At 44.5% G+C, this 11,477-nt stretch overlaps 1 protein-coding gene across 1 annotated transcript in view; it reads left to right on the forward strand.

Annotated features, from left to right (window-relative positions):
- DOPEY2 (dopey family member 2) overlaps positions 1 to 11,477 on the forward strand; it is a 133,644-nt gene that overhangs the window by 119,437 nt on the left and 2,730 nt on the right. Inside the window, exons 30-35 of the mRNA XM_011987750.1 lie at positions 2,224 to 2,285; positions 3,104 to 3,232; positions 8,555 to 8,691; positions 9,305 to 9,360; positions 9,594 to 9,755; positions 10,167 to 10,281. Of these exons, the coding sequence (XP_011843140.1) occupies positions 2,224 to 2,285; positions 3,104 to 3,232; positions 8,555 to 8,691; positions 9,305 to 9,360; positions 9,594 to 9,755; positions 10,167 to 10,281 (661 nt within the window). The remainder of the gene's footprint in view (positions 1 to 2,223; positions 2,286 to 3,103; positions 3,233 to 8,554; positions 8,692 to 9,304; positions 9,361 to 9,593; positions 9,756 to 10,166; positions 10,282 to 11,477) is intronic.

Below are 11,477 nucleotides of genomic sequence, written 5' to 3' on the forward strand. Positions count from 1 at the left end.
TAATCTCCCGTCTGCTTTACTATGTTTTTCCATACTTACGCAACCACAGGTAACGTCATCGTCGCCATTTCTTCCCACCCATATGCAGAAAAATATGTCTTGAGAAATGAATCAAGTGGTTTTCCTTGCACAGTCCTTGACCTTGACCCTTCTCTCTTCCCACTCCCACTCAGTGCCTACAATGCTCCCAGCTTCCGGGCTGGCGCTCAGCTGCTGAGCTCCCTGAGTGGCTATGCCTACACCAAACGAGCCTGGCGGAAGGAGGTCCTGGAACTGTTCCTCGACCCTGCTTTCTTTCAGATGGATACTTCTTGTGTTCAGTAAGAGATGCTGTCCTGATAACAATGCGCTCTGGATCCTCAGGCAGAAACAGTGTTTTGGTTTACATAATTCTCATTCCTGAAATAGAAGCAGAGCCATAGCGTCACCCCGGATAACAGGACGTCCCTGTCACAGGCTCACATGTTGACCATGTGTTCACGGGAAAGGGATTACGTCTTTTAAAGTACAAAGAAGAATTTCACTTAATTCAGAGAGCATGTTATTTCTTGGCTGGGCACGGTGGCTCACACCTACAATCCCAGCATTTGGGAGGTGGGTGGATCACCTGAGCCCAGGAGTTCGAGACCAGCCTGGCCAACATGGCAAAACCCTGTCTCTACTAAAAAATTCAAAAATTAGCCAGGCATGACAGCGCACGCCTGTAGTCCCAGCTACTCGGGAGGCTGAGGTATGAGAATTGCTTGAACCTGGGAGGTGAAGTTTGCAGTGAGTCAAGATCCCACCACCACACTCCAGCCTGGGCAACAAGAGTAAAACTCCGTCTCAAATAAATAAACAGCATAACCTGGGGTTCCAGTGATACTTGTTCTGTCTAATACTGCTTTGTCTTGTAATCACAAAGTAATTGGCCAGTGTTAAGATGATAGAGCCCACTGGGTGACCCTGGGGGTGTCTTTACCCCACTTCTCGGCTGAATACTCCACAAGTTCAGCCAGTAGCCAGGCAGAGATCCACTGAGACTCAGATGCAAGATGTGCTCCTGGGCCTTTTCCTGAGATCAAGAAAATCACTCAGGACTGGGCGTGGTGGCTCATACCTGTAATCCAACATTTGGGGAGGCGTAGGCAGGAGGATTGCTTGAGCCCAGGAGTTGGAGACCAGCCTGGGCAACAAAGTGAAACCCCATCTCTACAAAAAAAAAAAAAATCAAAAAAAAATTAGCCAGGCATGCTGGCATATGCCTGTGGTCCCAGCTACATGGAAGCCTGAGGCAGGAGGATCACTTGAGCCCAGGAGGTTGAGGCTGCAGTAGGCTGTGATTGTGCCACTGCACTCCAGCCTGGGCGACAGCGCAAGACCCTGGGCCCTGTCTGAAAATAACCAGAAAGAAAGCTACTCCTTTATTAATGACAGGAAGGCTCAGCGATAGAGGGTAGAGATTGGGAACCTTTTTGTATGGCATGAAAGCATGGCCACCCCCAGAGGGCTGCTGGTGGCCCTGTGGCCTCCCTCCATGTGATCTTGTTACTCTGCTGGGGTATCCCATTTGGAAAGAAGAGCTAAGGGTGGTATTTGTCTTCACTGCCCCACTCTTTTCATCAATACAACTGGGTGAATATCATCCTGTATGAACATATTTAAGAATAACCCTTGAAAAAGCCAGAGTGCCTTGTCAATTTGTTTCTTTGTGGTAAACTGGAAAAAGTCATTATTCATTCCCTATGTTAGGGTTATAAATGAAAAGCTTTAGTGTAGCTTTCTTTTATATGTAAACTATTTATTTCTATCACTAACTTCTTTTCAGAAAGCAGTTTGTTTGTTTGTTTTTGGGATGGAGTTTCGCTCTTGTTGCCCAGGCTAGAGTGCAGTGGCACAATCTCGGCTCACCGCAACCTCCACCTCCCAGGCTCAAGCGATTCTCCTGCCTCAGCCTCCCGAATAGCTGGGATTACAGGCATGCGCCACCACGCCCTGCTACTTTTGTATTTTTAGTAGCAATGGGGTTTCTCCATGTTGCTCAGGCTGGTCTCGAACTCCCAACCTCAGGTGATCCACCCACCTCGGCCTCCCAAAGTGCTGGGATTATAGGCGTGAACCACTGCACCTGGCACAGAAAGCAGTTTTTAATATATCTTAAGAGGGTATGTTGTTTTTTTAATGTTTTGAATCAAACTATCATCCACTGCAAATTTAATTGATTTTGCTTTCTTTAATATCCAGTTGGAAGTCCATTATTGACCATCTTTTGACCCATGAGAAAACAATGTTTAAGGATTTAATGAGTAAGTTCTGTGTTACTTTTGCATAACTCACACTTGATAGGATCAATACCAATAGAACCAGCGTTTATCATGTCTTTCCGAACCCTACTCATACTTTTATGGTGCTGTCTAAGCCACAAAGACTGTAATGTGATGTTCATAATATGGCAGAACTAAATAAATGAGTCTTTTCCAGTTGCAATTTATTGACAAGAATGCCGTGACAACCTTTTTCATAGTTTTTAGTGGAGAAATACTGCTGAAAGCATCTAGCTTCACATCTCGACATTTGTGCTGAAAGTAATTTCCATAATTTACTAGGAGGACTTTTCTACACCTCAGATCCCTTCTCATGCACTATCATTAAGTATCATTAAAGAAATAAGTATTGGCTGGGCACAGTGGCTCATGCCTGTAATCCCAGCACTTTGAGTGGCTGAGGTGGGCAGATCATTTGAGCCCAGGGGTTCAAGATCAGCCTGGACAACATAGTGAAACCCCATCTCTACAAAAAACCGGGCATGGTGGCACACACCTGTAGTCCCAGCTACTTGGGAGACTGAGGCAGGAGGATCACTTCAACCCAGGAGGTCAAGGCTGCAATGAGCTGATCCCACCACTGCCCTCCAGCCTGGGCAATGAGATCCTGTCTCAGAAATAAAAAGAGAAATAAGTATTTTTTTAAATATACATGGGAACAATAATCTCATGTCCTTACTTAATAAAGATCATTATTTTTCACCAGGGAATACAGAATTACGCTAGTATGAATTTCCCATCACTTACCTCCAATTGTGGTTTTCTTACTAAGTAAAACATATTTGCTGTATTTATTCTAGACATGCAGAGCAGTTCTTTGAAACTATTCTCAAGTTTTGAACAGAAAGCCATGCTGTTAAAACGCCAGGCTTTTGCTGTCTTCAGTGGAGAACTTGATCAATACCACCTTTACCTTCCACTGATACAAGGTAAGACAGCTGTCTTAGTCTGTTTTATGCTGCTGTAACAGTATACCTGAGACTGGGGAATTTATAAAAACAGAAATTTATTGCCTCACAGTTCTGGAGGCTGAGAAGTCCTATATCCAGGGCTGGCATCTGGCAAGGGCCTTCTTGCTGCGACATCCCATGGCAGAAGGTGGAAAGGCAAAAGAGCAAGACGGGGCTGACCTGCCCTTTTGTTACAGTACCAATCCCATCCATGATGTGGCCTAATCACCTCTTAAAGGCCGCACTTCCCAGTAATACTACATTTACAATAAAATTTCAGCATGCATTTTGGACAGGACAAACATTCAAACCACAGCAACAGCTGACCTGCCCTCACCCTGCCACATACAGATAGCCATGAGGGGCTGAGACGATTAAGTACTAGAGGGGTCTACTGCGTGCTTTGGCATGATTACCACGTGTTAAAACAAGTATTCTGCAGAGTTATAGAACTTCAGAAGTATATTGGTAAATCTGAAACTTTATTTTAAAATCAATTATAGGCCAGGTACAGTGGTTCATGCCTGTAATCCCAGCACTTTGGGAGGCTCAGGTGGGTGGATGACTTGAGGTCAGGAGTTCGAGACCAGCCTGACCAACATGGTGAAACCCCGTCTCTACTAAAAATACAAAATGAGCCAGGCGTGGTGGCACACACCTGTAATTGCAGCTACCTGGGAGGCTGAGGCAGGAGAATCACTTGAACCCAGGAGACCAAGGTTGCAATGAGCCAAGATTGTGCCACTGCACTCCAGCCTGGGCAACAAGAGCAAAACTCTGTCTCTAAATAAATACTTAATAAAATCAATTACAGTGTTATTAATTTTTATTAGTTTTTAAAAGCCTGACTACAGTATAGGAATAATACTTCCTCAGCACTATCTCTTGCTAGGGTCCTCCTGCAGTCAAGATACTTGGTGTTTATAGTACTGCCTTAATCGCACCTTCAGTTGAGGCCAGGGAAGGGGCAAGATTTTGGAGAAGGATCTAATTTTTCCTTAACAATTTTTTTTCTTCATCCCCACTATATTCTTTGACCGCATCAAAAATAATTTATTGCTGGCTGGGCACAGTGGCTCATACCTGCCTGTAATCCCAGCACTTTCAGAGGCCAAGGCGGGTGGATCACTTGAGGTCAGGAATTTGACATCAGCCTGCCCAGTGTGGTGAAACCCCGTCTCTACTAAAAATACAAAAATTAGCCTGGTGTGGTGACTCATGCCTGTAATCCCAGCTACTGGGGATGCTGAAGCAGGAGAATCACTTGAACCCGGTAGGCAGAGGTTGCGCTGAGCCGAGATCGTGCCACTGCACTCCAGCCTGGGCGACAGAGAGAGAATCCATCACACAAAAATAATAATAATAATAAATTGTTATTATTATTGCCGACATCATCGTATTATACATGATTGTCAGGGTTTTCTTTTTTGTTTTTGTTTTTTTTCCTTCTCATAAAATGTTCAGGTGGCAAAGTTGACATTCTGTTTTGTTTTTGTTTTCGTTTTGAGCCAGGGTCTCCCTCTGTCACCCAGGCTGAAGAGCAGTGGCACAATCTCGCCTTATTGCAACCTCCGCCTCCCAGGTTCAAGTGATTCTCCTGCCTCAACCTCCCAGGTAGTTGGGATCACAGACACCCACCACCATGCCCGGCTAATTTTTGTGGGTTTTTTTTAGTAGAGACGGGGTTTTACCATGTTGGCCAGGCTGGTCTCAAACTCCTGATCTCAGGTGATCCGCCCGCCTTGGCCTCCCAAAGTGCTGGGATTACAGGCATGAGCCACCGCGCCCAGCCCTGTTCCTTCTTTCTACCCCATCTCACACTCCTCTCAAATTTGGGAGGAGGCCCAGATAGCTAAGGAGACAGCATTAGGTGTATAGAAGCTAGAACCAAAAAAATAAAAAGATAGACAACAGTCATGCTCAAACATAGACAACAGTCATGCTCAAACAGGGGTGTGGAGAATTTGACCATGGTAGAGTTTAAACACCCAGCAATTCTGAGAAATTATTTCTCTGAGAGGGAGCAAGCAAGGGCAATATAATAGAATATACATATATATCACACCATGTATATATAACATGCATATATAACATGTTTTACATGATATATTAATGTTATATAATTATATGACATTATAACATGTAATTATTATATTTGTATTATATTGACATGATTGTAATAACTAATAACTAATTCCATAAATAGTAATATTAAATATTATACTATATAACGTATAATATACTTGCTTATATTGTATATTCATATATATAATAAAGTCAGCAGAATGCTGACTTAAAACAGAGGTAGGTTTTGAGCTCTTGGGAAAGAGAAATTTTTTTTTTTTTTGGGGGTGGGGGAACAGAGTCTGACTCCGTTGCCCAGGCTGGAGTGCAGTGGCACAATCTTGTCTCACTGCAACTTCTGCTTCCTAGGTTCTAGTGATTCTCCTGCCTCAGCCTCCCAGTAGCTGGGATGACAGGCACCCGCCGCCATGCCCAGCTTATTTTTGTATTTTTAGTAGAGACGGGGTTTCACCATGATGGCCAGGCTGGTCTCGAACTCCTGACCTCAAGTGATCCACCTGCCTCGGCCTCCCAAAGTGCTGGGATTACAGGCGTGAGCCGCTGTGCCTGGCCGGGAAAGAAGAATTTCTAAATAAATACGCTTCATTTTGGATAGCTCAAGTGCTGTATTTCTAGAAATACTACATGTTTTTTAAAAAATAAGCCTTTTGCCCCATTTTCATTTTTGATGAACTGACAGTTTACAGAGCACTTTCCTACATGTTGTTGTCCCCAGGACGTCCGTTGGTAGGCCCAGCCCCTCTGAGTCCTGGGTTGATGGCACTCAGAGTGTCCTCTGGCAGAGGTGGAGGACACTGAACTTGCCTGGAGATGCCCTGTGGAGGGATGATGCCCACATCTGCCTCAGAGAGGTAGATGCATCCAGAAGCTCCCAAGATGTGTCCCATAGTAAATAGTCTGGGCCCAATTAAAAGAGGCAGGAGGCTGGGCACAGTGGCCTGTAATCCCAGCACCTTGGGAGGCCGAAGTGGGCAGATCACTTGAGGTCAGGAGTTCAAGACCAGCCTGGCCAACATGGTGAAACCCCACCTCTACTAAAAATACAAGAAATTAGCCAAGCATGATGGCAGGTGCCTGTAATCCCAGCTACTGGGGAGGCTGAGGTAGGAGAATTGCTTGTACCCTGGAGGTGGAGGTTGCAATGAACCGAGATCACGCCACTGCACTCCAGCCTGGGTGACAGAGTGAGGGAGACTCCATTTCAAAAAAAAAAAAAAGAAGAAGCAGCAGGAGTGGAGAATTTCTAACGCTTCTCTCCTGGAATACCGTTTGGGGTCCTTTTCCCTGGACACTGTTGCACCATCAAGTAGCAGAGGAGGAGACGGTGCATGGGTGGGAGCTGAGCAGCTCTGTACATCTCGGCTCAGAGTGACAGCAGTCTCATGTCTTCGGCGGCTGGGAAGGTGTAGGTGAAAGGGTACGAAGGTGCAATTATGTAGGATCAGTACGTCTAGAGAAGGCATGTACAACATGAGGACTGTCATTAATAACACTGCATATGTACTGGGAATTTGCCAAGACCTTGAGTAGATTTTAGGTGCTCTTACTACAAAAAAGAAAGGTCAAAGCCAGGCACGGTGGCTCACGCCTGTAATCCCAGCACTTTGGGAAGCCAAGGAGGGCAGATCATCTGAGGTCAGGAGTTCGAGACCAGTGTGGCCAACATGGTGAAACCCCATCTCTACTGAAAATACCAAAAATTAGCTGGGTATAGTGGCAGGTGCCTATAATCCCAGCTACTCGGGAGGCTGAGGCATGAGAATCGTTTGAACCCAGGAGGCAGAGGCTGCAGTGAGCTGAGATCGCACCACTGTACTCCAGCATGAGTGACAAAGCAAGATTCCATCTCAAAAAAAAAACAAAAAAAAAAGAAAAAAGAAGGAAAAAAAAAAAACTGACCGAGCATGGCAGCTCACACCTGTAATCCCAGCACTTTGGGAGTCCAAGTCAGGTGGATTATCTGAGGTCAGGAGTTCAAGACCAGCCTGGCCAACGTGGTGAAACCCTGTCTCTACTAAAAATACAAAAAATTAGCCGGGCGTAGTGGCAGACACCTATAATCCCAACTACTCTGGATGGAGGCAGGATAATTGCTTGAACCTGGGAGGCGGAGGTTGCAGTGAGCAGAGACTGCTCCGCTGCCCTGTAGCCTGGGCAACAGAGCAAGACTGTCTCCAAAAAAAAAAAAAGAAAAGTTTATTACTAATATACTAATGTTCTAATGTACTACAACTGATCTTAGCTAGCATGCCTACCATTTAGCTGTTTGCTGTAGCAATTTGTTACATTCCTAGGAAACCTTAAGCTATGAGAGAAAAAAAAAAAAGTCTCATTCTACAAACAACCATTTCAGGGGAGAAGCAGGGAAGTGTTAGGGGCTAGAGAGTTATTTGAAACACTTTTCCCTCCATAGGGATTAAAGTTTTTGTCATGGCCATCAAGTTTAAACCTTGCTGAATAGATCTATTATATTTACTTGCTCCACTTCCCACCTACCACCCCCAAAATACGGTGTTGTCTGCCAGCCAGTCCATATGATTGTGTAAATCCATCCCTCACCATGGGCTGCTTGGTTTCTGTGTCTCCTCATTCATATTCTTAAAAGAACATTTTAAGTGGCCGTTGGTCATCCAGTGGATTTCTGGTGACAGATGTTCATGTCTTTCTACTCAGCTGTGGCAGGGGGACAGCCCATGGGAATCATTTCCTTTGAGGTTTGGCAAGAGCCATGAACTGCTGTATTTCACAAAGACGAGGGCTGGGGTAGACTAGTTGCACAAAAGCATCACCAACATTCTTTTTTTTTCGAAATGGAGTCTCACTCTGTCACCCCGGCGGGAGTGCAGTGGTGTGATCTTGGCTCACTGCAACCTCTACCTCCCAGGTTAAAGCGATTCTTCTGCCTCACCCTCTCAAGTAGCTGGGACTACAGGCACCCACCACCACGCCCAACTAATTTTTGTATTTTTAGTAGAGACGGGGTTTCACCATATTGGCCAGGCTGGTCTCGATCTCCTTACCTTGTTATCTGCCTGCCTCGGCCTCCCAAAGTGCTGGGATTACAGGCGCGAGCCACTGAGCCTGGCCTGTAACACTCATTCCTTACACTGGGTTCTTACCAGAATGTCAGAACAGTCACAATTTTATTTTTCTTTGTCTGATAAGAAACCTTAAACTGCATATTTGTGTGACATCTCTAAAATCTTCTCTCCTTAGAACGCCTGACAGACAATCTCAGAGTCGGACAGACATCCACAGTTGCTGCTCAGATGTTTCTTTTTTTCAGAGTTTTGCTGCTAAGAATATCTCCTCAGCATTTGACTTCATTGTGGCCAATAATGGTCTCTGAATTGGTGAGTACAAGTATTGTAAGTTTGAAAGCAAGGTTGGAGCTTTTTAAAATGCTTTTTCGGTAACATATAACATACTATTTCATATCTATCCCATTTTATCTAAAAGTTATTTTTAATCAGGTTGGTAGCACATGGTTAGCTCTTGGTTAAATAGAGAATATTTTACCCTATGATCATATTTGATCTCTCACCCTGTCAGTAATTCCAACTAACTTGTACCATTGGATAATATTTACTAGTTTTTTTATATACTGTAAATTTGGGCCAGGTGTGGTAGCTTATGCCTATAATCCCAGCACTTTGGGACGCCAAGGTGGATGGATCACTTGAGCCCAGGAGTTCGAGACTAACCTGGGCAACATGATGAAACTCCTTGTCTACAAAAAAATACGAAAATTAGTTAGGCATGGCGGGAAGTTACATCTGCAGAAGATTGAGGCTGTAGTGAGCCATGATTGTACCATTGTGCTCCAGACTGGGTGACAGAGTAAGACCCCATCTTATTCATTCATTCATAAATTAATCAATTTTTTAAAATAAATAAGTAAAAAAAAAAATTTGGATAGGTTTAATCTCTCTCAGATAGTAACTTGAATGCTTTTTTTGTTTTCAGATTCAGACATTCACACAGCTTGAAGAAGATCTAAAAGACGAAGATGAGTCATTGAGGTAAGCAGTACAAGATCTGTGCACAAGAGGAAAAGATGGTCACGATTAAAGGACATCACTTTAGATGTATGGTTATCTAATGTTAAATGCTGTTTTCTTGAAGTACTTGTGAAAGGACCAGCTATTCCAAACATTTCTTAAAAGGAAAGTTATTCTGAGGGACATGTCATAGGTGAATGGACTATAACAGCTCTGAATGAATTTATAACAAGCGTTTCTTTGCAAATTTACAGAAGCAACAACAAAGTAAACAGAACGAAAGGTTCAGTCCCGGATGCAAATGGACACTCAGTGGGGGAGATACCCCAGAGTGAACTCATCTTGTATTTATCAGCTTGCAAATTCTTGGACACAGCGCTTTCTTTTCCACCTGACAAGATGCCATTATTTCAAATGTAAGTCAGATAGGATCATGTGTCCTTTTTGAAGCAGGAGATTTTGTTTTTTCCTTTTAAGCACTTTCACTTGCTTTTCATGTACAGTTTATGGGAAACCACCATCTGGGTTTCTAGTGACAGCTGAGCCAGCTCGGAATACCGAGTTTCAGATTACTTGCAACATCTGTGGCTCTGCGAATTTGGCTCATAGGAGTGTTTATGAATGTGTTTCTATGGTGTGTGTGTGTGTGTGTGTGTGTGTGTGTGTGTGGTTTTTGCTACTGAATGCTTATAAAACAGGGCTTACCCACTGGTGGTCCTCACCGCCTTTGTGTAGACCTTTTTGTCTGTTTAGTTAGATAAGAATGCCTTTATTTGGAGCCTGCCATCTCCGATTCACTTTGCCCCTTAGGCTTATGTTTCCTGCAGGCTTAGCACAGCTGCTCATTTGTTTAATTTCATGACCAGCCCCAGAGGCTATTTCTCTCTCTCCTACCCCCACAAAGAGAGTAAGCATATAGAAATGTTTGTGGTTAAAGAGTGGGTTCTCTTAAATGCACATTGCTAAGTGAAAGAAGCCAGACTGAAAAGGCTACACACTGTATGATTCCAACCATGTGACATTCTGGAAAAGGCAAAACTGTGGAGACAGTAAAAAGAATCAGTGGTCACCAGGGGTTGGGGAGAGGGAGGCAGGGATGGATGGGTGAAGCACAGAGGATTTTTAGAGCAGTGAAATTATTGCATACGGAGCTATAATGCTAGATCCATGTCATTGTCCGTTTCTCCAAACCCATACAATGTACACCACCAAGAGTGAACCCTGATGTAAACTCTGGACTTGGGGGGATAATGGTGAATCAGTAGAGGTTCTTCAGTTTTAACAAATGTACCGCTGTGGTGCAGGATGTCAATAATACGGCAGGCTTGTATGTGTGTAGGGATGGGATATACAGGAACTGTACTTTCTGCTCCATTTGGCTGTGAACCTAAAGCTGTTCCACAAAAGGAAGTCTTTTAGTTTTTAAAAAGCAGGTTCGGGCCGGATGTGGTGTCTCACACCTGTAATACTAGCACTTTAGGAAGCTGAGGCAGGTGGATCACCTGAGAGGTTGGGAGTTTGAGACCAGCCTGACCAATATGGCAAAACCCTGTCTCTACTAGAAACACAAAAATTAGGCCGGGTACAGTGGCTCATGCCTGTAATCCCAGTACTTTGGGAAGCCAAGGTGGGTGGATCACTTGAGGCCAGGAGTTCAAGACCATCCTGGCCAACCTGGTGAAACCCTGTCTCTACTAAAAATACAAAAATTAGGCCGGGCACGGTGGCTTATGCCTGTAATCCCAGCACTTTGGGAGGCCAAGGCGGGTAGATCACCTGAGGTCGGGAGTTTGAGACCAGCCCGACCAATATGGAGAAACCTCGTCTCTACTAAAAATACAAAATTAGCCAGGCGTGGGGTCGTACGCCTGTAATCCCAGCTATTCGGGAGGCTGAGGCAGGAGAACTGCTTGAAACCGAAGGCAGAGGTTGTGGTGAACCAAGATCGTACAACTGCACTCCAGTTTGGGAGAAGGCGAAACTCCGTCTCAAAAAACAAACAAACAAAAAAAAGTGGAGGCTGGGCGCAGTGGCTCACGCCTGTAATCCCAGCACTTTAGGAGGCTGAGGCAGAGAATTGCCTGAACCTGGGAGGCAGAGGTTGCAGTGAGCCAAGATTGCACCACTGCACTCCAGCC

The sequence above is a fragment of the Mandrillus leucophaeus genome, unplaced genomic scaffold, assembly GCF_000951045.1.
Source record: "Mandrillus leucophaeus isolate KB7577 unplaced genomic scaffold, Mleu.le_1.0 Scaffold315, whole genome shotgun sequence".
NCBI lineage: Eukaryota > Metazoa > Chordata > Mammalia > Primates > Cercopithecidae > Mandrillus > Mandrillus leucophaeus.